General features: G+C 45.0%; 1 protein-coding gene across 4 annotated transcripts in view; it reads left to right on the forward strand.

The window, feature by feature from the left end:
* The first annotated feature begins 9,882 nt into the window (after nt 1-9,882).
* Nucleotides 9,883-25,285, forward strand: part of CBFA2T2 (CBFA2/RUNX1 partner transcriptional co-repressor 2) — a 152,695-nt gene continuing 137,292 nt past the window's right edge. For all 4 annotated transcript variants that reach the window (XR_013814182.1, XM_079783985.1, XM_079783983.1 and 1 more), the window contains exon 1: nt 9,883-10,039. Coding sequence is in view for 3 of the 4 variants with exons in the window: in XM_079783985.1 (XP_079640111.1) it covers nt 10,006-10,039 (34 nt within the window). In the remaining variant the exon portion in view is untranslated. The remainder of the gene's footprint in view (nt 10,040-25,285) is intronic.

Below are 25,285 nucleotides of genomic sequence, written 5' to 3' on the forward strand. Positions count from 1 at the left end.
TTTCAATATCTTGCTCTCTCTCTTCTTCTAGCACCCCCATAATTCAGATGTTGGTACACTTGAAGCTGTCCCAGAGGTTCCTTACACTATCTTCATATTTTTGGATTCTTTTTTCTTTTCTGGTTGGGTGTTTTTTGCTTCTTTGTATTTCAAATCTTTGACTTGATTCTTGCGATCCTCTAGTCTGCTGTTGGATCTCTGTATATTATTCTTTATTTCAGTCAGTGTATGCTTAATTTCTAGTTGGTCCTTTTTCATATCCTCGAGGGTCTCACTAAATTTATTGGCCTTTTCTAGAAAATTCTTGAAAAACATTATAACCGTGGTTTTGAACTCTATATCCTGTAGTTTGCTTTCCTCCATTTCTGTCATTTGTGACCTGTTTCTTTGTCTCCGCATTTTGGCTGCTTTCCTGAGTTGATAGACTGGCTTTGTGTGCTAGATGTCCTATAGGGCCCAGTGGCTCAGTCTCCCCAGTTACCTGAGGTGGACACTCTTGGTGCACCCCTTTGTGAGCTGTGTGCACAGTCTTGTTGTAGATAAGCCTTGATTGTTATTGGTATCACTGGGAGGAATTGACCTCCAGGCCAATTGGCTGTGAGGATCAGCTATGTCTACAATGGGAGAACTGCTGTGCTAGAGACACCCTTGTGAGGCAAGACTTGCTTCAGTGGGGCTTTGGTGCTCACTGAGTCTGCCCCCTGAGTGTGTCCCTTATGGATCTGAGGAGTTGTAATCTGGATGTTCCCACTCTGACCACTAGGTACACTGGCTCTTGGATCTCCAAGGAGGTGCTAATTTAGCCTCTGCCTGAGGCCACCCAGCAGGAGCTATGTAGAGATCTGCAGATTCCTCTTCTTTGTTTGGGTTTTGGAGGTGGCCAAATGAGGCCCAGCTGTGAAGCAATGCAAGCTGCTGTGGGGCCTTGGGCCTTCTTTTGGATGTTCTGGGTCTCTCTGACTCAGCTACAGTTTGTTAGGTAATTTTAGATTTCAAAGGACCAGGCCATTCATATGCAAAAGACTCTGCACACAGCTTGGGTGGGGCGGGGTCTCAGAGCAGAGCAAACAGCAAAGGCTTGCCATCAGCCCTGCCCTAAGAGGCCCCCGGGTCTCAGTGTCCCTCGGTAATCGCTGCAAGCACCTCTGAGAAAAAGCCGCCCTCGAGTTCTGCCTGCTGCCAGACAGTCCAGTTTCTCCCTGTATGAGTCTGGGTCCCCAGAGTCTCGCTAGGAACTGGAGTTCAGAGCAGTCAGGAGCTTGTGTCTCCCTCCCACTTGAAAAAGACAGCTGAGTACTCAGTTGCCAGCCCTCTCCGAGCACGCGCCTCCATACCTCTGCCTTTACTTCCGCAGCTCCTCTGAGTCTCAGTGTGCTTTTCTCTTTCCTTCTAGTTGTAGAATTTCCACTCAGCCTGCTTTCCTGTGGTTCTGGATGATGTCCATTTTGTCTTTTAGTTGTAATTTTGAAGTGGTTGTGCAAGGCAGCAAGTTTAGGTGTTTACCTATGCTGCCATCTTGGTTTCTCTCTTATTACTTTTTATCAAGGAAAAAAAATATATAAAACAAATCCCAAGTGTGAATTTTCTTTTTTTTTTTTTTTTAAATATATTTTATTGATTTTTTATAGAGAGGAAGGGAGAGGGATAGAGAGTCAGAAACATCGATGAGAGAGAAACATCTATCAGCTGCCTCCGGCACGCCCCCTACTGGGGATGTGCCCGCAACCAAGGTACATGCCCTTGACCGGAATCGAACCTGGGACCTTTCAGTCCAAAGGCCGACGCTCTATCCACTGAGCCAAACCGGTTTCGGCAATTTTCTTAAGCTCAACACCTCCCCACCTCTTATGATGGTCCAGCACCCAGATCAAGAATCAGAACTTCACCAGCTTCCAGAAGCTCTCTTGGAGTGCCAACCTATTTGATAGACTTCCCCCAACCCAAGGGTCACCACTATCCTGACTTCTAACAGTGTAAATTAGTTTTACTTATTCTTAGAACTTTACATATAAACTAGAGGCCCAGCGCACGAAAATCGTGCACCTGGGGGGGGGGGGAGTCCCTCAGCCCAGCCTGCACCCTCTCCCAATGTGGGAGCCCTTGGGGAATGTCCCGACTAACAGCTTAGGCCCGCTCCCCACCAGCAGCTGGACATCCGAAGGCGGGAGAGGCTCCTGCCACCACTGCTGCACTCGCCAGCCTTGAGACCCGCTCAGGGCTTCTGGCTGATTGGCACCCCCCCTGTGGGAGTGCACTGACCACCAGGAGGCAGCTCCTGCATTGAGCATCTGCCTCCTGGTGGTCAGTGCGCATCATAGCAACCGGTCATTCCTCCATTCGGTTGATTTGCATATTAGCCTTTTATTATATAGGACTAGAGGCCCGGTGTATAAAATTCGTGCATGGGGGTGTGTCCCCTTCAGCCCAGCCTGCACCCTCTCCAATCCGAGACCCCTCAAGGGATGTCCGACTGCTGGTTTAGGCCCAATCCCAGGGTCAAGCCTAAACCGGCAGTCAGACATCCCTCTCACAATCCTGGACCGCTGGCTCCTAATCGCTCACCTGCCTATCTGCCTGGTTGACCCTAACTGCCCCCCTGCTGGCCTGATCGCCCTTCACTGCCTCTGTGTGCCTGCCCTTCCTGCCAGCCTGGTTGCCCCCAACTGAACCCCCCCCCCAGCCTGGTTGCCCCTAACTGTCCAACTCTTTTGTGTTGGCATCTTTCACTCAATATGTGAGTTTCATCTCTATTGTCTCTATAGTTTATTCATTTTCATTGTCCCTAACTGCCCCCCACTGCTGGCCAGGTTGCCCCCAACTGCCCCCTCACTGCCAGCCTGGTTGATCCTAACTGCCCCCTCCCCCCGCTGGCCCGGTCACCCTTACGGCGCCCCCCTCCGGCCTGTTCACCCTCAACTGCCCCCCCCCCGCCAGCATAGTTGCCCCTCATTGCCGCCCCTGCCAGCCTAATCACCCCCAACTGTCCTCCCTGCCAGCCTGGTTGCCCCCAAATGCACCCCCCCCACCAGCCTGGTCGCCCCTAACTGTCCCCCTAGCAGCCTGGTCACCTCTTACTACCCCCTCCTGCCGGCCTGGTTGCCCCCAACTGCCCCCCCTCCTCCCGACCTGGTCGCCCCATGCAGCCTGCTGTTCAGTCGTTTGGTCGTCCCTCACTAACTCTCCTGCCGACCTGGTCGCCCCACACAGCCTGCTGTTCAGTAGTTTGGTGGTCCCTCACTAACCCCCCCTGCCGGCCTGGTCGCCCCACGCAGCCTGCTTTTTAAGTCGTTTGGTCGTCCCTCACTAACCCCCCTGCCAGCCTGGTCAAAGGCAGCCATCTTATGGGGGCGTGACGGTCAATTTGCATATTACCTCTTTAATATATAGGATAGAGTTTGTAAATACTCTTTTGTGTTGGCATCTTTCACTCAATATGTGAGTTTCATCTCTATTGTCTCTATAGTTTATTCATTTTCATTGCTATGTAGTATTCCATTGTGTGAGTATAGCACAATTTGTCCTGTTGACAGACATTTTGGAACTTTCTGGTTTGGGCTTTTGTAAATAGTGCTCTTTGGAATGAACTCAAAGTGTCTGGAGGCTTTGGCTAGAAATAAGTGATAAAAATTTGTTCAAGGGTCTTAGAGTTTACAACTGGGAAAACAGCTAGGCATATACTCAGAAGTGCTCAAAAAAGAAAGAAAAATTAAGAGTTCTTATAGTAAAAAGTACATGCTAAAGAAATATCAGTCTTGCATTCTTAGCCCTAAGGTTAGTCCAAGATGGTTATCAGTAAAATGTCAGGCAGTCTGGAAGATGGATGCCAGGTGGTCTGGTCACATCCAGTGGTTGGGATAATAGATGTCAGGTGGATGTCTGTTGGCCTGGATGCCTGAGTCCTTCAGGGGGTAATCAGAGGTCTGGTGTATGTCCAGATGTATATCCAGGAATTGATGCAGAACTGGGAAGTTCAAAAGTTTAAGTTCCCAGGCTAGTTAGAGCAAGAATAGTCTTTCTTCATGCCTCAACCTTCAGATGTTAATTTTAGCAGCTTGGTTAAAGTGACTCCATTTCATTTATCCTCTATCTTTACTCATTCTTAGCTTCTATAAACAATTGTGTACATGTGTTTTCATGCACACATGGTAGCATTTCTCTCCAGTATCTACCTAGAAGTGGAAATGCTGGGTCATAGAACAGGCGTGTGTTTAGCTTTACTAGATACTGTTTTCCTAAGTGGTTGTACCATTGATACTACCACCATCAGAGTATGCGAGTTCATGAGGATTTTAGGCAGAAAGTGATACAATCTGAATCCTGGTCCACCATCAGAAATATCAAATGTTTGTTGGGTGACTGAGTGAATACACAAGCACAAGCTGAAAAGGGAGACAGTTCTGATTGAGGCTGGCCGAACTCTCCTAAGTGGCACTTTCTCATCAGACCCATCCTGGGCCCAAAGACCAGACATAAACAAGAAAATGTCCTTGATGCTAAGAAACACACAGCCTATATGGAGGATTTAAAATTGTATTCCAGGCTGGTGTGGCTCAGTAGTTGAGCACTGACCTAAGAACCAGGAGGACACAGACATAACACATGCCTGGGTTGCAGCTCCACCCCAGGTAAGGGACGTGGAGGCAGGCGATCAATGATTCTCTCTCATCATTGATGTTTCTCTCTCTCTCCTTCCCCCTTCCTCTCTGTAATCAATAAAAATAATAACAAAATGTCTAAAGGAAGACAAAAAATTATATAAAAAGGCAACAAGAACCTCACCCTGGAGAGTGGAAGTCAATATAAGAGTAAGACATGGATTCTAGTGGTATTTATCAGTGAAGTCGCTGAGATAATGTGGCACTTCTGAGTCTCATGACTTTACTTAACCATCAGGGAACAATATTGGTCATTAGCAATGTGCCATATTTTCATCTATAAATCTGGAAATGTAAAATATTTTTAATACTCATTGTTAAGGGTGTTGGGAGATGAGCATGCCAAACCAATACTGGTAGAAATATGATTTGCTGAAACTGAAAATGTTGTTATAATTAACCCAATAATACTGTATTAGGCAGTTAGGCATGAGCAGAGTAGGAACCATAGGCCAGATAAGGAAGGTCACCAGGGAGGAAAGCCCTGTGTGCCTAGCAACTGACTACTGTAGGAAGGGACCTCCTCCCCAGAATGACCTTTCCTCCCCATCATATTGCTGGTCATGCAGTTTAGACCCCCTGACCTTTCATATCCCTAGTCATGTGGTAGAACCTGTTAGAGTTGGAACAAGGAGACTGGAGAATAGCCTTATATGACTCCCTTGTGCAACTACTCTTTTACATTAAGCCCTAGAGATAACATCTGGGCCTCAGTTGTGTTTCAGCTCCAGGCCCAGAAAAACAGCAAGGCCAAGTGGGGTGACATCATGGCTGGCATCAGGACCAGCTTCAATGACTAATGACGCCCCTGTCCTGGCGTGGACCAAGACCCTGAAAGGACACACCTGAAAAGCTGATGAATAGTCTATTGAGATCCTCCCCTGAGACCTCTAGATAAAACTCCTGAAGAGGAAGGACCCATCACTGGAGCTCCATCTCGCTGTCTCTGGAGCATACCCATGCCTTTCCCCTCTCATTCCCCCAAGCACATTCGTTCTCTGTTTTTCTTTTTCCTAAGCTCCAAGGGCCCTTCTTTTACCTCTGTGACTTGTTTCCTGAGCCCATTTCTTCTATGATGCACTTCTTGCACCTCTGTGACTTTCTAAATAAACTTGGTCTTACAGTTTGAGTCTTAGCTCTGAATTCTTTCTTAGCCAGAACTCAAGTACTGAGGTTGCTGGACTGAGGTCCAGTTGCTGTTTTACATTCTGGTACTCTTTTGCCCCTAACAATACCATTTTGAAAGCCTACTGAGCCCAGCTAGCGTGGCTTAGTGGTTGAGCGTTGACCTATGAACCAGGAGATCACAGTTTGATTCCCGGTCAGGGCACATGCCTGGGTTGTGGGCTTGATCCTCAGTGTGGGGTGTACAGGAGGCAACCAATCAATGATTCTCTCTCATCATTGATGTTTCTATCTCTCTCTCCCTCTCCCTTCCTCTCTGAAATCAATAAAAATATATTTAAAAATAAATAAATAAGGTATATAAAGTATTAACTTTTAAAAAGCCTATTGAAAGAATCAAAAAAGAGGAAAGTGTAAGACATATTTTATAATAGAAAAAAAGAAAAAGAAAAAAGGGCCCTAATGGCTATTCATTTCAGATTCTACCAAGTATAGAATGTCATGTGGCCATCTATCAAGTGATATTTATGAATAATTTTTAGTGACACAACAAAAATGCTGACATCTATAATAGTGAAAAAAGAAGCAAGGCAGGATGCAGAAATGTATTATCAGTATGATCTCAGTTATATAAATACCCATGAATAAAAAATAGTTGAGCCCCGGCATGGTGGCTCTGTTGGTTGGAGCATCATCCTGTACACCAAAAAGGTTATGCGTTTGATTCCTGGTCAGGGATCATACCTAGGTTTCAGGTTCAATCCCTGAACCCACAACCTGGGCATTGCATACAGAAAGCGACCAATCAATGTTTCTCTCAGAGGATGTTTCTCTTGCTCGCTTTCTATTGCTCCAAAAATCAATAAACATATCCTCAGGTAAGGGTTAAAAAATAGTTGGAAAAAAGTAGCTGAGGGGACTCTTTCCCCCTCTGCACATGGGAGTCTGTGCTGTGAGATTCTTTCCCCCTCCCCACGTGGGAGTCACTATTTGTTTTTCAATAAATTTCCACCTTTGCTATAAAAAAAAAAAGTAGCTGAGAAGGATATTTAGTAAAATGGTGAAAGCAATTTATTTATTCATTTAGATTTTTAAATCGATTGTTAGAGAGGAAGGTAGAGGGAGAAAGAGAAACATCAATGTGTGAGTATAATATAAATCCAATCGGCTGCCTACGGCATGTTGCCTACGGAGGATCAAGCCCGAAATGGGAAATTGAACAGGCAACCCCCAGGTGCACAGGATGATGCCCGACCAACTGAGCCACACTGGCCAGGGCAGCAATTTATTTTTTAGTGTCAAGAATTAAGAGTGGTTTTCATTTACTGCTTAATCTTGTTGTGTAGTAACAAATTCCTCACCATTAGTATGCTCACATTCCTCTCATAAACAATAATGAATTTTAATAATGGAACCTGTGGTCAAGAAAGTCAACGTGTTTATCTCTCCCTCTAAGCTCCGGTGCTCTTCAGACTCCTAGAGAGAAAAGGCCTTGCTTATTGGAAAAGCCCCACCCATGCCAAATACTTCTCTGGTGCACAGAAAAGCTTTCTAAAGTGTCATCGCCATTACAGGCCCCTATTTACTCAATAAAGACCATACACCTTTAAATTAGCTTTCCTTACACTCAACTGGCTGGTCCTTGTGTTTATCATTCATTAGCAGAAGGGGCATGGCCAGGGCAGATGGCAGGCAGCATGCACTTCTCCCTGCCACCCATCTTTATCCTCTTTGTTACTGAAGAAAAACAATTACTTGGTTTGGACAAGAAACAGCCAGGGCTCTGAGCAATTTCCTTAGGTCTATGGAGACTATAATTCCTTTACAAGGTTGTGAAAAGAATGTCAGAATTCAATTTTGTCACCTGAGACTAAACTTCTGACACAGGCAAACTTTATGGTAAGTCTCTGAGTCTCAGTATGATCATTATCAGTATGATCTCAGTGTCTTTAGCTGGAAAATGGAACAATGGCAAAACTGAAGTCAAATTGAGTTTGCAAGGCACCCAGCCCTGTCTCTGACTCTATTTTTTTTAAAATATATTTTACTGATTTTTTACAGAGAGAAAGAGAGAAGGAGAGAGAGTTAGAAACATCGATGAGAGAGAAACATCGATCAGCTGCCTCCTGCACAACCCCCACTGGGGATGTGCCCGCAACCAAGGTACATGCCCTTGACCGGAATCGAACCCGGGACCCTTGAGTCCTCAGGCCGACGCTCTATCCACTGAGCCAAACCGGTTTTGGCTGACTCTATTTTTTTGTTGTTAATCCTCACCTAAGGATATTTTTCCTTTTTTTTTTTAGAGAGAAAGTGGAAGGGAGGGGGAGAGACAGAGAGAGAGAAACCTGGATGTGAGAGAGACACACTGATAGCTGCCTTCTGCATGCACCTGGACCAAGGTGGGAATCTAACCTGCAATCGAGGTACATACCCTTAACTGGAATCAAACCTGGGTCCTTCAGTCCAAGGGCCAACACTCTATCCACTGAGCCAAATCGGCTAGGGCACCCTGTCTCTTACTCTGTTTTTTTTTTTTTTAATATATTTTATTGATTTTTTACAGAGAGGGAGAAGGATAGAGAGTTAGAAACATCGATGAGAGAGAAACATCGATCAGCTGCCTCCTGCACACCCCCCACCGGGGATGTGCCCGCAACCAAGGTACATGCCCTTGACTGGAATCAAACCCGGGACCTTTTTCAGTCCGCAGGCCGACGCTCTATCCACTGAGCCAAACCGGTTTTGGCTGTTGTTTTTTATTTTAATTGTTATTTTTTTTATTGATTTCAGAGAGAAAGGGGGAGAGAGAGAGAGAGAAACATCAGTGTAAGAGAGAATGATTGATCAGCTACCTCCTGCAAGCCCCATACTGGCGATGGAGCCCACAACCCGGGCATGTGCCCTTGACCGGAATCAAACCCGGGGCCCTTCAGTCTGCAGGCCAATGCTCTATCCACTGAGCCAAACTGGCCAGGGTCTGTCTCTTACTCTTAAATGTTAGTGTCTCAGACCCTGTAGGCCTTAGGTAACCAAAGAATACTGGCAGTGAATGGAGGGATGGGGGAAGTTTTGGACAATTGGAAGACTGGACATTTTTTGCTATTACTACTACCATCTCTTTTTTTTAATTATTGATTTCAGAGAGGGAGGGAGAGGAAGAGAGAGGAAGAAACATCAATGATAAGAGAGAATCATTGATGGGCTGCCTCCTGCACGCGCCCCACTGGGGATTGAGCCTGCAACACGGACATGTGCCCTGACTGGGAATCAAACTATGACCTCCTGGTTCATAGGTCGATGCTTAACCTCTGAGCCATGCCAGCTAGGTTGTTGCACATATTTTATCCCAATTTTTTTGCTTGTAAAAGAACTTTGTCAATGTACATAGAGGAGTTTGGCATTTTTAACCTTTTGTTTTAATTTAGTTCCTATTTTTGAGTCCTTGGAGGCAGAATAGTTCAGAGTAGCTCAAAGTAGCCGTGCACAAGCTGGCTGGTGGGAAAGCCCTTCCCATTTGTGCAGAAAATGAAAAATAATACCTTTTTCCTTTATTGTGAGGATTAACCTGATGGAATGTATAAAAACAGGACCTGAACAATGATAATAATGAAAACTAAACGATATTAATATAATGACCATGACATTTTGCACTTTTGGAACACAGTAGACCAAAAAGAAGTGACTTACCCAGGAACAAGCTCAAAGGCGACCAGGCCTTACTGTGGAGAACTCAGGTGAGACGCTGTCTCCTTCCCCCTCCCCTAAGCTCCGCCCCTAGGACTCCGCTTCTGTCCCCGGGCCTCGCCGACGCTAGGGCCTCCGCGAGAAGCTAGGTACCTGAGAGGGAGCCTAGGGTGTGACGAGCGCGAGTGACGCAGGAGGGGCGGGTTTGAGAAGCAGGATGCTCCGGGATAGGGCGATAGGTTCGCGCGGAAGGGGCGGGGCAAGTCAGGGGGCGGGGTTTAATGGATGCTGATCTTTGGGCCGGGCTTCTGCGTGCGTGGGTCTGGCGGGCGGGAGCGCGCGTTGGGGGCGTGCCCGGTGGGCGGGGCGGAGCCAACGGGGGGGGCGGGGCGGCGCGCGGCCTAACGGCGGCGGTAGCTGCGGGTGAAGCGGCGACGCTGGGGTTGGCGAGCTTGGCGGCCACAGGTCCCGCGGCGGCGTCTGTGAAGGACCCTGGCCGCGGGTGGCGGCGGGAGGCTCGCGACTGAGGCCCTTGGCGATGGTGGGTGTCCCTGGAGCGGCCGCCTTCCAGCGTAAGTGGAACGGAAAGGCGGGCGGCTGAAGGGGGGCGTGTGAGAGGCCTGTGGTTCCACGGGCGCGAGCTCCGAGAGGCCCCTGGCGCGAGGCCGGGGTGGGGAAACTGAGGCCCGAGGCAGGGCGGCAGATCCAAGGTCATGCGGCGGGCGGGGCCTTCCTGGGCTCCCGGGGCCGCCTGGGCACTTGCAGCGCCTTCAGGACGGCTCGGGGCTCACGGTGAGAGCGAAACTGTGTGGACCGCGGCCTCGAAGCCCAGGCTGGGCCGGCGTCCCTCGGACTTGCCCACGGACAAGGATTGTTTTGTTCTCCCGGCACTGGGGCCACTAAGTCCGGCTCCTGGGGGAATAGGACACACTCCTAATTTCGAGGGGCATGGGGCCTAGGGTGGAGGAGATGGAGATGGTTCTTCCGAGGAGCCTGGAGCTTGCAGGCTCAGGGGTCGGACTGCCCGGGATTCACATCCCGGCTCCCCCACTTACAGTTGCAGGCTGCGACCTTGGATCTCCACGAGCCTCACTTCTCCCATCTGTACAACGGGGGTGTGAAGATCATCTCCACTACCCCATCCGACCCCGGTTGTTGGGTTTTGTGAAGCCAATAGAGTGCTTCGGCACGTAACCCAAGCGTGAAAACTGTCATTGTGATTGCTAATAAACCTCATCCTGGGTGAACCTTACTCCAGAAAGCCCGGGATTGGGCTGTGGGTTGTATATTTAAGATTTTATTTTGTTTTTGTTTAGTCCTGTTTTACAATCCAGTTGATTTTCTTAACCTCCTTTCCCCCATTCCAGCATTTATCTAGTGTTCCTCCAGGAATTGTGAGATCCTTGGGTTAGGGGTGGGGTCTCTGAATACAATAAAATTTTAATTGTTTCTCGCCAACGTTTTTTGAACAGCAGGCATTTTGCATTTCATTCGTTTAATATTTATTAAATAATCTATTAAGTAAAAAGTACCATCCTTGGCCCTGAGAATATAGCAGCAGACTAGATAGATCAAACTCGGACTTTGAATTTACTAGTAGTTGGGGGTGGAGGGAAGACATGGTAAATGAGGAAACAAGTCCATTTTGCATGCTTTCTCTCATTTAATCCTGGTGACTTATTTATGAGTTAAGTACTTGAAAATGCCCATTTTGCAGAGGATGAAACTGAGGAACAGAAGAAACCCTGCAATCTAATGTAGCCTCAAAGCTCATCTTCTTCAACACCTAAATAGGAGGCTTTACACAGCCCCTCTCCTTTGTGTGATACCCATTCAGTGCTGGATTGAAGAAATGCAAAGTAGTTGCCCCCAGCTGACGTCTCTTCATAGTCAAGTTTGCAGTTGCAGCTTTTGATAGTTTAATTCCTTCCTCTTGGAGCTTATAACTAAAGAAAGGCAGACAGAGGTGACCTTTAGGGCTGACAAAGGTGCACCACCCCTGTAGTGAAAGAACCTTTAATCTGAACTTAAATTTTTTATGTCCAAATCTTTTTCATGCAGTTTTGAGTTTAAATTATGCTCCAAAGTACAATTTTTGGTTCTATTATGTAACTAATGAGGACATAATATTTATTTATTAAAATTTTTTTTGGTGTTTCTAAGGAAATTCTATATTCCTAGGCAGTGTGCTTAGTATATATTTTCTTTTAACCTGAAAGCATATAGTAAGTTACATTAAAATATTGAGAGGATTTTATTCAGTGAGATTCTCATGATACAGTTAGATTCAGCATTGACCATCTGCTAAGCACCAGGCCCTGTGCTGTTGTAGGGCTTCAAAGAGGAATGAAAGAGCAGACTCTTGCCTCTAGAAGCTTACCTATAGTCTAAACATTTGGCTAATGTTTTTAACTTAAGTACTGGGCTGAGAGAATGTAGGAGCTGAGTCCCTGGGGGAAGTAATCTAGAGCAGTGGCCTCAAATGTTTTTAGTGTTCTCTCAGTAAATAGGGTTGAGTATTACACACACATTAGTGAATGCTTGTTTTAAATTACAATTATGGTGTTGACTGTACTCTGTACTGTGTGCATTTTTTTATCCTCACCTGAGGATATGTTTTGTTGTTTATTTTTTTAATTTATATATATTTTTTATTGATTTTAGAGAGAGAGGAAGGAAGAGGGAGAGAGATAGGAACATCGGTGTTTGAGAGAGAAACATCAATCAGCTGCCTCCTGCACACTCCCTACAAGGGACTGAGCCCAAAACCCAGGCATGTGCCCTGACCAGGAATCGAACTGGTGGCATCTTGGTGCATGGGACAACGCTAAACCACTGAGCAACACAGGCTGGGTGGGAGGATGAAGATACATCTTATTGATTTTTTAGAGAGAAGGGAAGGGAGAGAAACATTGATGTGAGAGAGACAGAATTGGTTGACTCCCATTATGTGCCCCAACCAGGGTCAAACCTGAAGCCCAGGTATTTATGTGCCCTGATGGGGAATCAAACCCGAGACCTTTTGGTATATGGGGGATGCGCCAACAAAGTGAGCCACACTGCCCAGGGCTTATTTATGTATACTTTATAATGTGCAAAAATAGACATTTTACAAAAGGCTGCGCTAATACAAATATGGTTAGAGGTTCCAATATTGTCCTTACATCCCCCAGGAGGTAAATAATAACTATGCCCTCTGTGATGGAGACCATTGGTCTTGTAGTGAGACCTTCTCAACCCTGTTTATATTCAATTCGGGAGTTGTGGCTAGGTTGAAATCTTGGGGTCTAATTCTCATTAGCTTCGAGACTTTGAGCACTTTAGTTACTTAACCTTTCTGTGCACTTTATTTTCCTCATCTATAAAATTGAGATGAGAATTCTAACCTCATTTGTAGTTTTACTGTGATAATTGATAATATGTATATGTTAATATAATGTATTTTGGTAATACATGTAAAGTACTTATACTGTGTTTGACACATTCTATTTTGGGCGCTGTGAGTGGCTGAGGATACAAAGCTGCTTTAAAGATCTCACAGTCTAGTCCTGGCCAGATAACTCAGTTGGTCAGAGCAGATGTCGCCAACCTTTCGGACCTCATGGACCACCAGTGGTCTGGTCGCCGACTGGTGGGTTAGAGCATCATCCCAAGGGCACATACAAGGAGCAACCAATGAATGCATAAATAAGTGGAACAGAACAACAACCTGGTTGGTGTTGCTCAGTGGTTGAGCATCAACCTATGAACCTGGAGAGATCGGTTAGATTCTGGTCAGGGCACATGCCCGGGGGTACCTCATCAATGATTCTCTCTCATCGTTGATGTTTCTACCTCTCTCTCTCTCTTCCTCTGAAATCAATAAAAATATATTTTAAAAAAAATAAGTGGAACAAATAGATGTTTCTCTCTAAAATCAATAAATAAAAATCTAAAAATAAAAAGATTTCTCAGTCTAGTGGGGACCCTGCACAGGTACACATGGATAATAAGTGCTTTAAGTACTTGAAGCAAAGGCTTTTGGGATTGCAGAGGAGGCGTAAACTAATTGTTCCTTGAGGGCCTAAGTAAGGTTCAGGTAAGGAGGTGACATTTGAACCATCCTTAGGAAGCAGAAGGGCTTTTTCCAGGAGGTGGAAGGGTCGATCTTATTGGCTGAGGGTACAGTGTAAATTTGGAGGCTGATGGGGACTTGATGAGTAGTACTCCAGATCTGGACCTGCAGGGAACCTGATTGAAATGTCTATAGTTTGCTGGTAGGATAACAGTGAATTCTGGCTGGAGTTGTGCCTGGCAGGGGCCAGATGGCTAGAGAGCCTGTTCCAGAACTTTTCACAGTACCACTGCTCTTTTCTCTCTGTGGCACTTACCTCATTCTGCCTTCTTAGTTATCTAAGAACTAGAGGCCCAGTGCACGAAATCGTTAACGGTTGGGTCCCTAGGCCTAGCCTGCGATCCAGGCTATCTTCCACCCGCTCACCAGTCCCCAGTCCTGCCCTGCCACCACCGTCACCCACCCGGTTCCCCTTACCAGTCCCCAGTCCCCAGTCCCACCCCCTCGCCATCCACACCGGTTCTCTGTTTGCCATTCGGCAATTGGAGCCTGTGGCCTGGAGGGGAGGGACCAAAAGGTGGTCAATGTACCTCATAGCGACTGGTCGAGCAGTCGTTCTGGTCGTTACGCTGTTATGGTTGCTGGGCTTTTATTATATAGGATATAACCCCCTAAATGTAAGTTCCTTGAGGGTTCTGATAGTATCTGCATTTTTGTGATTTTTATTTTGCCTAGCAAGGTAAGGGAAAGTTCATAAGCATGGGGAAAGTCCTATAAATCATTGGACTTTCAAAGAATTCTGAACAATTATGAATGGAATGATAAATGACAATATTTACTAGTTAAAAACATGCTTACAAATATTTTATGGTAGATAGGCCCTGTACATTACTATTTAAAAGGGGTGAGAGCCCTAGCTGATTTGGCTCAGTGGATAGAGCTTCAGCCCGAGGACTGAAGGGTCTTGGGTTCGGTAGTGGCACATACCTCGTTTGCAGGCTCAATCCCAGGCCCCGATCGGGTTGGGGCATGTGCGGGAGGCAATCAATCGAAGTGTCTCTCTCACATAGATGTTTCTCTCTCTAGTCCTCTCGCTTCCACTCTCTAAAAATCAATGGAAAAATATCCTCAGGTGAGGATTAAAAAAAAAAAAAAAGGTGAGAAATGTCCTGTTCAGTTACTCTTTCCTTGTCTGGCACTTACCTATTAGGATAAAGAGATGTGAAAGTGCACCAGAAAGGCCTCTCTGAGGTTGAATTAGGTGCCTTCCATTTGCTCTATTAGATCCACTCTCCTTCCTTTCCCACCCTGTTCTTTGCCCTGGGATGCTGACTTACCTACATGGACTATTACTTCAGTGGGCTTCCTTTCCATCTGAGGTTGTGGAATTTAATTACCCTGATTCATTTTTATGGGTTTTGTCTTTGGCTGGCTATGTCCCTTGGTTGAAGATTGCTGTTCCACTAAAGGTGGTTCTTTCCACATGACTCGCTCCTAGGTTTGTTTGGAAAGTTCTATTTCCTTTGTTCCTTGGGTTTAGAGGTGCTCTAGTCCCAGGGTACTAGAACTGTCCCTTGTGATTATCTTATATCCTGCCTGCCCCCACCTTTCTTTATAGTAACCTTATTAAAACCTCCGTGAATTATCCTTACTGGAGTATGCTATCTTTCCTGGTGGGACCACAACTAATTGAAACCTATACCTTGTTAATAGGATAACTCCTCAAACTTTCACTCAAAGCTTGCTTTTATTCTGCACATACTTTAAAGGTACTTGTTTCAGCCCATCTTAAAGCAGCAAATCAGATGGAGAGGAGAAGAGTTATCCCAGATAAGCATACTGACAATGAGAGACAGGATCTCATTCTCTCCTGTGGTCCTTACCTACTGTGCCACATTGATGTGTTTAGTCACCAACTCCCCCTGCCCCCACCATACTATTGGGTAAGAAAAACAACGAAAAAAAGAAGAGAAAAAGCAAAACAATGGAGTAAGAATAAAAGTATTATAATCTGTGACTATACAATCAAGACAAGTTAAATTGCAGTTAGTAGCCTGTCAAAAAAGGCAGATATGTACACGTCACAAGTGGTTTGGCATAATGGAAAAAGAATTTGGAAGCAGACTGGGTTTGAGGCCTAGTTCTACTGGGAAGTTATTCAACCTTTGAGACTCAGTTGTTTGTTTAATCTATAGTTGGGGTAATTCCTGCCTGATAATTATAATGACTAATATTAAATGTTTATTTTGGGTCTCACTGTGCCTTTTAATCCTTCACTCTTTTAGTTAGGTATAAATCCTTATTTTACAAATTAGGAAATTGATTCAGATGTTATAGAGGTAATAAATAACCAAGCCTAGATTAAAATCTAGATCTTTCTGACTACAGAGCCTGAGCTCTTAACATTAAGGTAGCTCTTATTTAAAATGTGTTGCCCCTGGCCGGGTGTATTGTCCTATGCACACAAAAAGAAAAAGAAAAAAAAAAGGTGGCTGGTTTGATTTCCAATCAGGGCACATAATTAGGTTGCAGGTTCAATCCCCACTCAGGGCCCCTCCCTTCTTCCCTACCTCTTTCTCTAAAAAAAACCCAAAAAAACAAAAAATAAAATAAAATGTGTTGGGCAATTAGTAAATGGGAAAATCCAGTCCTCATTCCTGTACTGTGTCACTGTGAAGTTCCTACATTTTATTTTTTGTTGTTCATTTTTTTTTGAAGTTCCTACATTTTGAAAGGTGACTTAAGTTATAAAAATGCGGAGTTTATAAGGTGGAGGAAACAGTGCTTATAGGTATCTATTCATTACTGCATTACAGAACTTTTCCTGTCTGTTTTTTCCCTTTTCAGGAAGGATATTCAGAATCTGTTGCCTCATGTGTTATACATCCCACCCTCACCCACCACCTCCCACATCTACCCTGTGATAGAGTTGAGTGAAATGAGCTGAAGGCTTTGAGAGTACACGTAATATTGTTACAAAACCTTAATTACTTAATTACCTGCTGTCTGCATATTAATTTAGAATCGACATTTTAGTGAGTTCTTGTGTAGAATTGGGCATAAGTTTTCCTATTAGGAACAAAGTTATCCTTTGAGGGTTTTTTAAAAAATTAAAAAAAATTTTTTTCTTAAATTTATTGGAGTGACATTGGTCATCATGAATATATATGTTTCAGATGTGCGTTTCTGTGTTACAAGCTCTCTGTATTGCACCTTGTACCCACCACCCTAAGTCAAACTTCTCCAATCATCGTATATTAGGATCCTCTTCTCCCCACCCCCTTCCCTCTGCCTTTGATGATGTTTTAAAGGTTTTTGACTTTTCTTATTTTGAGAATTGAGACTTACTAAATGGAATAATGTTTTAGACACTTGTTATGCTTTTTGGTCTTTGTCTTTTACTTTATTATTATTATTTTAAATATGTTTTTACTGATTTCAGAGAGGAAGGAAGAACGAGAGAGAAACATCAATGATGAGAGAGAATCATTGATTGGCTGACTCCTGCATATCCCCTATTGGGGATCGAGTCTGCAAACTGGGCATGTGCCCTTGACTGGAATCGAACCCAGGACCTTCAGTCCGCAGGTGGATGCTCTATCCACTGACCTAAACCAGCTAGAGCTGTCTTTTACTTTAGAATACATTTATGCTGGTTTGAAACTGATTGGCTTTTCTACATAGCAATAGATTCTAAAAATAAGCAGAGAGACTGACTTTAAGCTTGTTCTTGAGGATTAAGCCTATTGTGTATGGTATGCAAATCTAGACTTTATGATCAGTTTATTTGAATTTAATGAGTACTTTTAGGCAGGAAGGAAAATTTAAATGAGTACAATGAATGAATGCAGCACTAGGATAAAGATGAGTTAATACAATAAGCTTATACCTCTTCCAGGTTAAGGAAAAAATAGGAGGAAAAAGATAGGGAAGAAAGATTTCTCAACTGCCAGTTTTATCCTTATTCCTTAGTTTTAGAGCAGGGGTCCTCAAACTTTTTAAACAGGGGGCCAGTTCACTGTCCCTCAGACCGTTGGAGGGCCGGACTATAGTTTTAAAAAAAACTATAAACAAATTTCTATGCACACTGCACATATCTTATTTTGAAGTAAAAAAACAAAACGGCAAAAACACCCGCATGTGACCCGGCCGTAGTTTGAGGACGCCTGTTTTAGAGTATTGTTTTGAACCTCATATTACAGATAGCGATTACTCAATTGTAAAGATTTACTTTAAATTCCTGAAAGTTTGAAAGTTAACGAGGGAGAATCTTTCCCCTGGTTATTGTTTAAGCTTTGGTAAGAATACCAAGAGGGGTCTCACTAGCACTGTACTGACTGGCCCCATATGCAATATGAGCTAGTGTAAGTACATGTGACTGAGCCTGTCTCTGGGTTTTATTATAGTTGGTTAAGTAGCTTTTTGCCTCTGTCTCTGGTTTCTGTCTCTGGCCCATTGAAGGCTTTGAGGCTATCTGGAATTATAGGGCCTGGGACACCATAAATTAAACTTGTGAACTGAATCTATTGCAGATATGTCAACTGAATCTGGCTTTTAAGTCCAGTTGAATTCTTTAAAAAAAGAGTCTTTGCTAGATTTTCTGCTGGGTGATTTTCACATAAGTCATTTCATATAATTCTTAGAACAACCATGGGAGGAAGTTAGTATCTCTGTTTTACAGATGAGGAAATAAAGCTCAGAGAATTAAATAAATTGCCCATGGTCACACAATTAATCAGTAGCAGATGCACTGTTTAAACTTAGTTCAATCCTGGTGTTGAGTTCATTCATTATACATTGAGATCTGAGTCCAGAACCCACTATTTTTTTAACTCTCTATCACATGGTTCCTTCTTTTTATTAACTAAACAAGAGGTTTTTAGATCTATGTTCAAGAGGATCCCAGAGCTCCCTGAAGATATTTGATTTTCCATCTTCGACAACTTTCCCTAACATCTTTTTTTTTTTTTTTAAAGAAAAGATGTTTTTATTGATATTTTCAGAGAGAGAGGAAGGGAGAGGGATAGAAAGATAGAAACATGGATGAGAAACATCGATCAGCTGCTACCTCCTTCATGCTCCCCACCAGGGATTGAACCTGCAACCTGGGCATGTGCCCTGAGGGAATCCAACTAGCAACCTCTTGGTTTATGGGTTGATGCTCAACCACTGAGCCACACCAGCTGGGCTCTAACATCTTATTAAAATACTAGGGGCCCAGTGCACTAATTCGTGCACCTTGAAAGGAACTGTGGGCCAGGAGGCTGTGGTGGGCGCAGGGGCGGGTCTTGTCCCATCCTCCACGCCCCCACCTGGCCCCTCCTGCCATGGCCCCTGGTCCCCTGTCTGCTGGCAGCCCTGCTCCCACCACTGCCACTCACACGCACTGATGGTGCCAAGTGATCCGGTCCAGTGCCAGGTGCCGGCAGCAGGTGCGAGCAGCGGCTCTGGCACCGGGTGCAAAGTATTTTCAGTAACCACCAGAGGCTTGCCCCAGTGACAGCAGTTGGCACCCCGCCTTGGTCTGGTGCCCTAGCTCACCTGCTCCACCATCCTGTCGTGGCCGAAGCCCACTGTGCTCTGCTGCCTGCTGCTGACACCCGCCATGTTCCGCGCGCACCCCCTAGAGGTCATTGCATGTCATAGTGACCGGTTGTTCAGTTGTTTGGTTGTTCCGCTGTTTGGTCTATTTGCATATTATGGTTTTATATATATAGATATCCTGTGGCCCTGGCCAATGTGGCTCTGTTGGGCATTGTCTCAAGCACCAAAATGTTGATTTGGTCAGGGCACATGCCCAGGTTGCTGGCTTGATCCTGGTAGGGGGCATGCAGGAGATAGCCAATCAATGTTATGCTCTCACATTGATGTTTCTCTCTCCCCCTCTCCCTCTCTAACAATCAATAAAAAAATCTTTAAAAAGCCCTATCCAGCTTTGCTCAGTGGTTGGAGTGTGGCCCTCAGACTGAAGGGTCATGGGTTTGATTTCCTGTCAGGGGCACATACCTCAGTTGCAGGTTTGATCCCTGGCCGGTCAGGGCACATGCAGGAGGCAACCAATCTATGTGTCTCCCTCACATAGATGTTTCTCTCTCCCCCTCCTCTCCCCTCCCCCTCTCCCTTCCCCCTTCTTCCCTCCACATCCTCCTCCCTCTTCCCGCTCCCTCCCTTCCACTCTGTCTGAAAATCAATGGAAATAATATCCTTGGTGAGTATTTTTAAAAAATATTTTCAAAAAAGTCCTGCCCTAGCTGGTTTGGCTGAGTGTCGGCCTTCGCACTGGAGGGCCTCTGGTATTTGGCGTGTGCCTCGGTTGCAGGCTTGATCCCTGCAGGTGGGAGGCAACCAATCATGTGTCTCACATCTATCTCTCTGTCTCTGCCCCTCCCTTACATTCTCTCTAAAAATCAATGGAGAAAGTATCCTCAGGTGAGGATTAACAACAACAAGTCTAGGAATGGGGATGTGATTTATAGGTCTTGGTCTTGTTCAGGGGTGTCCTGAATTGGTCTTAGAGATGAATTTAAAAAAAAAGGTAGAAACTCTTCAGAGCCTTTACCAGTGCATCCTGTGTATTTACTGATCTTAGCAGTGAAGCAGATAGATGATGGCAATGAACATCGAAAGCCTAGGAAATGTCCATGCCAATTTTGCTAGGCCTTGTGAGGAACTGTCAAATATGGATCATCAACTATAGTATATGGACTATACAGTGAATCTTTTACTCTGTGGCTCTTCAAATTTGATTCTACCCCTCTATTTTGTATTGCTTTAATTAAATGCAGAAATCAAAGTAAAATAACCCAGAGCTAGGTATCCTTTTGTCTGAATTTATAGCTTTGGAGTTGGCTAGATCTTTCAATTAAATTAGTTGATGGTGACAAATATGTAATCTGACTTCTCCAGCAGCTCAAGTGAAATGTTAATACCAGGCATTGCACAGCTCCCTTGACACACTACTTTGACCTTTTCCTCTCTTACAAATGTTTCCCTTATCCTTTTGTTAACTTAGCCATCTCCATTCAGACATCCTGCCTGCTTTTAATTTTTTGGGGCCATGTAAGAAGTCTTTCAAACAGCACAGATGGATTTTTTACCTTATATCCCTAGAGCTACACTAATCATGCCATTTCCTCTAATTTACATAGTAGTTTTTAGCTAGTTTACTGTCTCCTTACACTACCTGTTCCTCCCAACCCTCTCAATAAAAGCTAAAATAACTACAGACATTTTCCTCCACCAAAAATACACCATGTTTTTTTTTTGTTTTTTGTTTTTGTTATCCTTAATATTAAGAAAGTGATTGTCTTTTATTTTGTTTTCCTTTGGAGAAGTGGAGCCAAGAGGAGGATGCAGGCAGAAAAAAGCAAGTCCTCTTTATGGCTGAGATTAAAGGTAGATGTAGTTTAGGAGAGGGAAGTTCTGAGTGGTGATGGAGAAGTAGGGGAAGAGGCAACTATTATCTAAGTTCCTCTGGCATTCATTCTCCTCTAGCAGTCTAGAGCTGCTTAGAGCTCAGCAGCTCTAGTTCTCAGAAGCTCTCCTTTAATCTTCCCTTGGTGGGTTGGTCTGGCCAAGTAGTTTAAACTATACTCTTACCTCTTCTTAAATATATTACCAAGTACCATAAGCTGCTTTAGGAAAACAAATATATGCAAGGATTGTGATCTGCATTATAAAAATACTTTTTATACTCCTTTTTCTTTAAACTTTGTATTTTGACATTTCAAACTTAAAAAGTTGCAAAAGTAGTGTTAAAATTCCTGTATGCCATTCTCCTTGAGTTTCCAAATGTCAACATTTTACTATATTTTATATATTCTTCTTAAAAATTTTTATTGATTGATGAGAGAGAGAGAGAAAGACAGTGGGAAAGAGGGGGAGGGAGAAAGAGAAACATTGATTTGTTGTTTCATTGATTGATTCTTGTATGTACAAAGAGCAGGGATCAAACCCACAACCTTGGCTTATCAGGAGTATCCAACTGAGCTACCTAGCCAGGGCTTTATATTCTTTTTCTCTTTGTATAAATACTATAGGCCTGGTGCATGAAATTCGTGTGCAGGTATGGTCCCTAGGCCTGGCCTGTGATCAGGGCCATCTTCCCCGGCTGCCAGCAGCTGGCCCCGCCCCCCCTAACCCCTACCCCTGGTTCCCCATTCACCATCGGGTGATCAGAGCCTGCTAGCGGGAGGGGGGCGGGGAGCGACCAAGAGGTCAGTCGTTCCTGCCTGCTCATTAGCCCCACGCCCACCATGGGTCGCCCTCTGTGTGTGTGGTGACCGGCAGGGCAGGGGCCTTGCCCTGGCGCCACCCGTGTCACCCACCACTCACCCCCGGTTTCCTGTTCACCATTAGGCGATCGGAGCCTGCCAGCCAGGGGGAGGGACCAAGAGGTTGGCTGTTCCACCCGTTCGCCGGCCCCACCCCCACCCCACCACCACCCATCCCTGGTTCCCCATTCACCATTGGGTAATGGGAGCCTGCCGGCCGGGAGAAGGAACCAAGAGGTGGTCAATTCACTTCATAGTGACTGGTCAAGCAGTCGTTCTGCCGTTAGGGTCAATTTGCATATTATCCTTTTATTATATAGGATACTAGAGGCCTGGTGCACGAAATTCATGCACTGGGGGGTGAGGTTCCCTCAGCCAAGCCTGCACCCTCTCCAATCTGGGACCCCTCGGGGGATGTCTGACTGCTGGTTTAGGCCCGATCCCTCTTACAATTCGGGACTGCTGGCTCCTAACCGCTCGCCTGCCTGCCTGCCTTATTGCCCCTAACCGCTTTTGCCTGCCAGCCTGATCACCCCCTAACTGCTCCCCTGCTGGCCTGATTAATACCTAACTGCTTCCCTGCCAGCCCGATCGCCCCCAACTGCCCTCCCCTGCCGGCCTGGTTGCCCCCAATTGCCCTCCCCTGCCGGCCTGATCTCCCCCCCAACTTTCCTCCCCTGCTGGCCTGATCTCACCCCAAATTGCCCTCCTCTGCCGGCCTGATCTCGCTCCCAACTGCTCTCCCCTGCTGGCCTGATGGCCCGCAACTGCCCTCCCCTGCCAGCCTAGTCGTCCCCAACTGCCCTTCCCTGCCGGCCTGGTCCCCCCCAACTGCCCACCCCTACCGGCCTGCTTGCCCCCAACTCCCCTCCCCTGCTGGCCTGATCTCGCCCCCAACTTACCTCCTCTGCCAGCCAATTTGGTTCTGATTGGTCGGTTTCTATGCAGCGTCAAAAGCTCTGCCTTCTAGGCAGCCATTGGCTCCTCACAGTTGACCCAGATTTGGTTCTGACTGGTCATTTTCTATGCCAGTCAACGTCTCTAGTCCTATCAACAGGGCCTGATCAGAAAGGCTGGGCTGATCAGCAGCCCCGATGGAGGCCTGGAGAGAAATGGAGGCGTGGCTGCTGGACAGGCCCGGAGAGAAAGAGAGAGGCAAGTGCTGATCAACAGCTGCCACAGAGGCTACGGGTCAGATCCCGCTTCTCTCTTCGGGCCTGATTCACAGCCCCCTCAGCAGTCAGTGCTGGGTCACCACACCTGCTGCCATAGCAGTCAGTGCTGGGTCGCCACAGCAACCCAGCACTGACTGCAGGACTGACTTCCAGTTGGTCGAGCCTCCAGTTGTGACGGACACAGGGTTTTTATATATTGAGATTTTTTTTTTTAAGTATTGTTGAATAAATTACAGATGTGCTACCTCTTTACTCTAAACTTAGTGTTTATTTCCAATAAACTAGAACATTCTCTTATGTACTTAAAATATACTTATCAAAATTAGGAAATACAGCTTTGATACAATATTTCTAATATCCAAACCTTACTCAAGTTTAGCCATTTGTTCCAATAATTTTTTTATAGGAAAAGATTTTTTTCTAGTCTAGGAGCCAGTCCAGGAACACATTGTATTTAATTGTCCTGTCTCTAGTCTCCTTCACTTTGGGAGAATATACTTCAGTATTATCTTTCATAACCTTCACTTTTTTTTAATGGTATAGGCCATTTATTTTGTAGAATGCCCCTCAATTTGAATTTATCCCCCTTTTTTTTTTGAAAAATTTTTTTGAATTTGTCTTCTTTATGAGTAGGTTCACATTATACACTTTGGAAGGAATATTACAAAGTGATGTTTCTTTCTCAGTGCTTCATATCAGGAGGCACATGATGTCCATTTGTTCAGTACTGATGATGTTAATCTTGATCACTTGTTTAATGCAGCTATTTTCAGTTGGTTTGCCCCAAGAGGCACACTGGTGTGCTGCAAGAATTTTTAAAACATACAGTACCTGACTGTTTAGCTAGGGGCACTGACCTCTTTTCCCATATATTGTCAAATGGAAAAATGACAACAGCCAACACAACAATAGCCATCCAGTGTGAATGAATCAAAATTATACCTATTTTTTGTCAGATCGGCCAAAAATATATTTCTTGGTGTGCTGCAAAATTTTAGTAATTAGTTTATATGTGTCGTGAGATGAAAAAGGTTGAAAATAGCTGGTTTAAGGTGATGTTTGCCAGATTTCTCCACTATAGGGTTATTATTTTTAACTTTTTAATTAGTAAGAATTATGTGGGTGGACGCTGAGCCCATATAAATATCTTTTCCCTCCAATTTTTATCCATTAATTTTAGCATATATTAATGATATTTTCATGAGTCAATTATTATGATAGTCATACTATGATTTTCTGTTTTTATCAGTTCTTACAAATCATTCTGCTGCAGAGCATTTGATTAAGTTTATTTATATGCAGGGTGGAACAAAAGTAGGTTTACAGTTGTGAGTACATGAAACATTCTTGTATTATTATTTACTAGAGGCCCAGTGCACGGATTCATGCACATGGAAAGGAAATTAATTAGAAGGTGGCCAGCAGGGCAGGACTGGGTGAGATGGGCTGGACATGCCGGCTGGCCGCACCTGGGGTGGTGCCGGGGCTCGAAGGGCATCTTCAGAGTGAGCGGGGTCTCTCCGGCAGGTGGGGTCCTTGGCCTGGCCTGCGGGGATCGGGCTGAAACCGGCAGCCTGACATCCCCCAAGGGGTCCTGGAGTGCAAGAGAGCACTCTGCAAAGTTGCTGTTGCTTGGCAGCTCCTGTTTTGAGCATCTGCCCCCTGGTGGTCCGTGTGCATCATACCTATCAGCTGGTCGGCTGTTCACTTAGCTTTTTATATAGATAGATTGTATTTTTCATATGAACAACTGTTGTGAGTACACAAAACATTATTTTTGTATTACTATTTATTGTATTTTTCATATGAACAACTGTACTTTTGCCTCACCCCTGTATGTTTTTAAAACTTAAGCAATACAGGTAAAGTAAAAATCCCCTGCCTAGTCTAAGTGAAATCATTCCTTTAACAACTGTATTGTGATCCTGTTAGATGCAGGGACTGTGCTAAGTGCCTTGGGGTTGGTAAGGTGGGTAAGCTTTAGTCCCAGTTCTCAAAGGTGTTCCAATTGATCTTTCCTTCTGTGTCCTAACACTTTGTCAGTTGCTCTTCTAATGAAAGCCTTGAGAACTGGATTTAATTAATCCTTTTGGGGCCAGTTGTATTGGGAAATAGTAAAGCAGAGATTCCTTCAACCAATGAGGCAGAGGATTTCTTAGGAAGGAGCTAGGATGCCAAACATGCCTAGAGCCCCTGAGCACCTAGCTGCAGCTGTGGGATCGACACTTGGCTTGCTGGGAGTTTTCTTAAGGTCTCTAAATAATACATGCTGATTTAGTGGCTGTTGAAGTCTGAGGAATGATGTGGTAAATGTGG

This window comes from Cnephaeus nilssonii (genome assembly GCF_951640355.1).
Source record: "Cnephaeus nilssonii genome assembly, chromosome: 11".
Taxonomy (NCBI): domain Eukaryota; kingdom Metazoa; phylum Chordata; class Mammalia; order Chiroptera; family Vespertilionidae; genus Cnephaeus; species Cnephaeus nilssonii.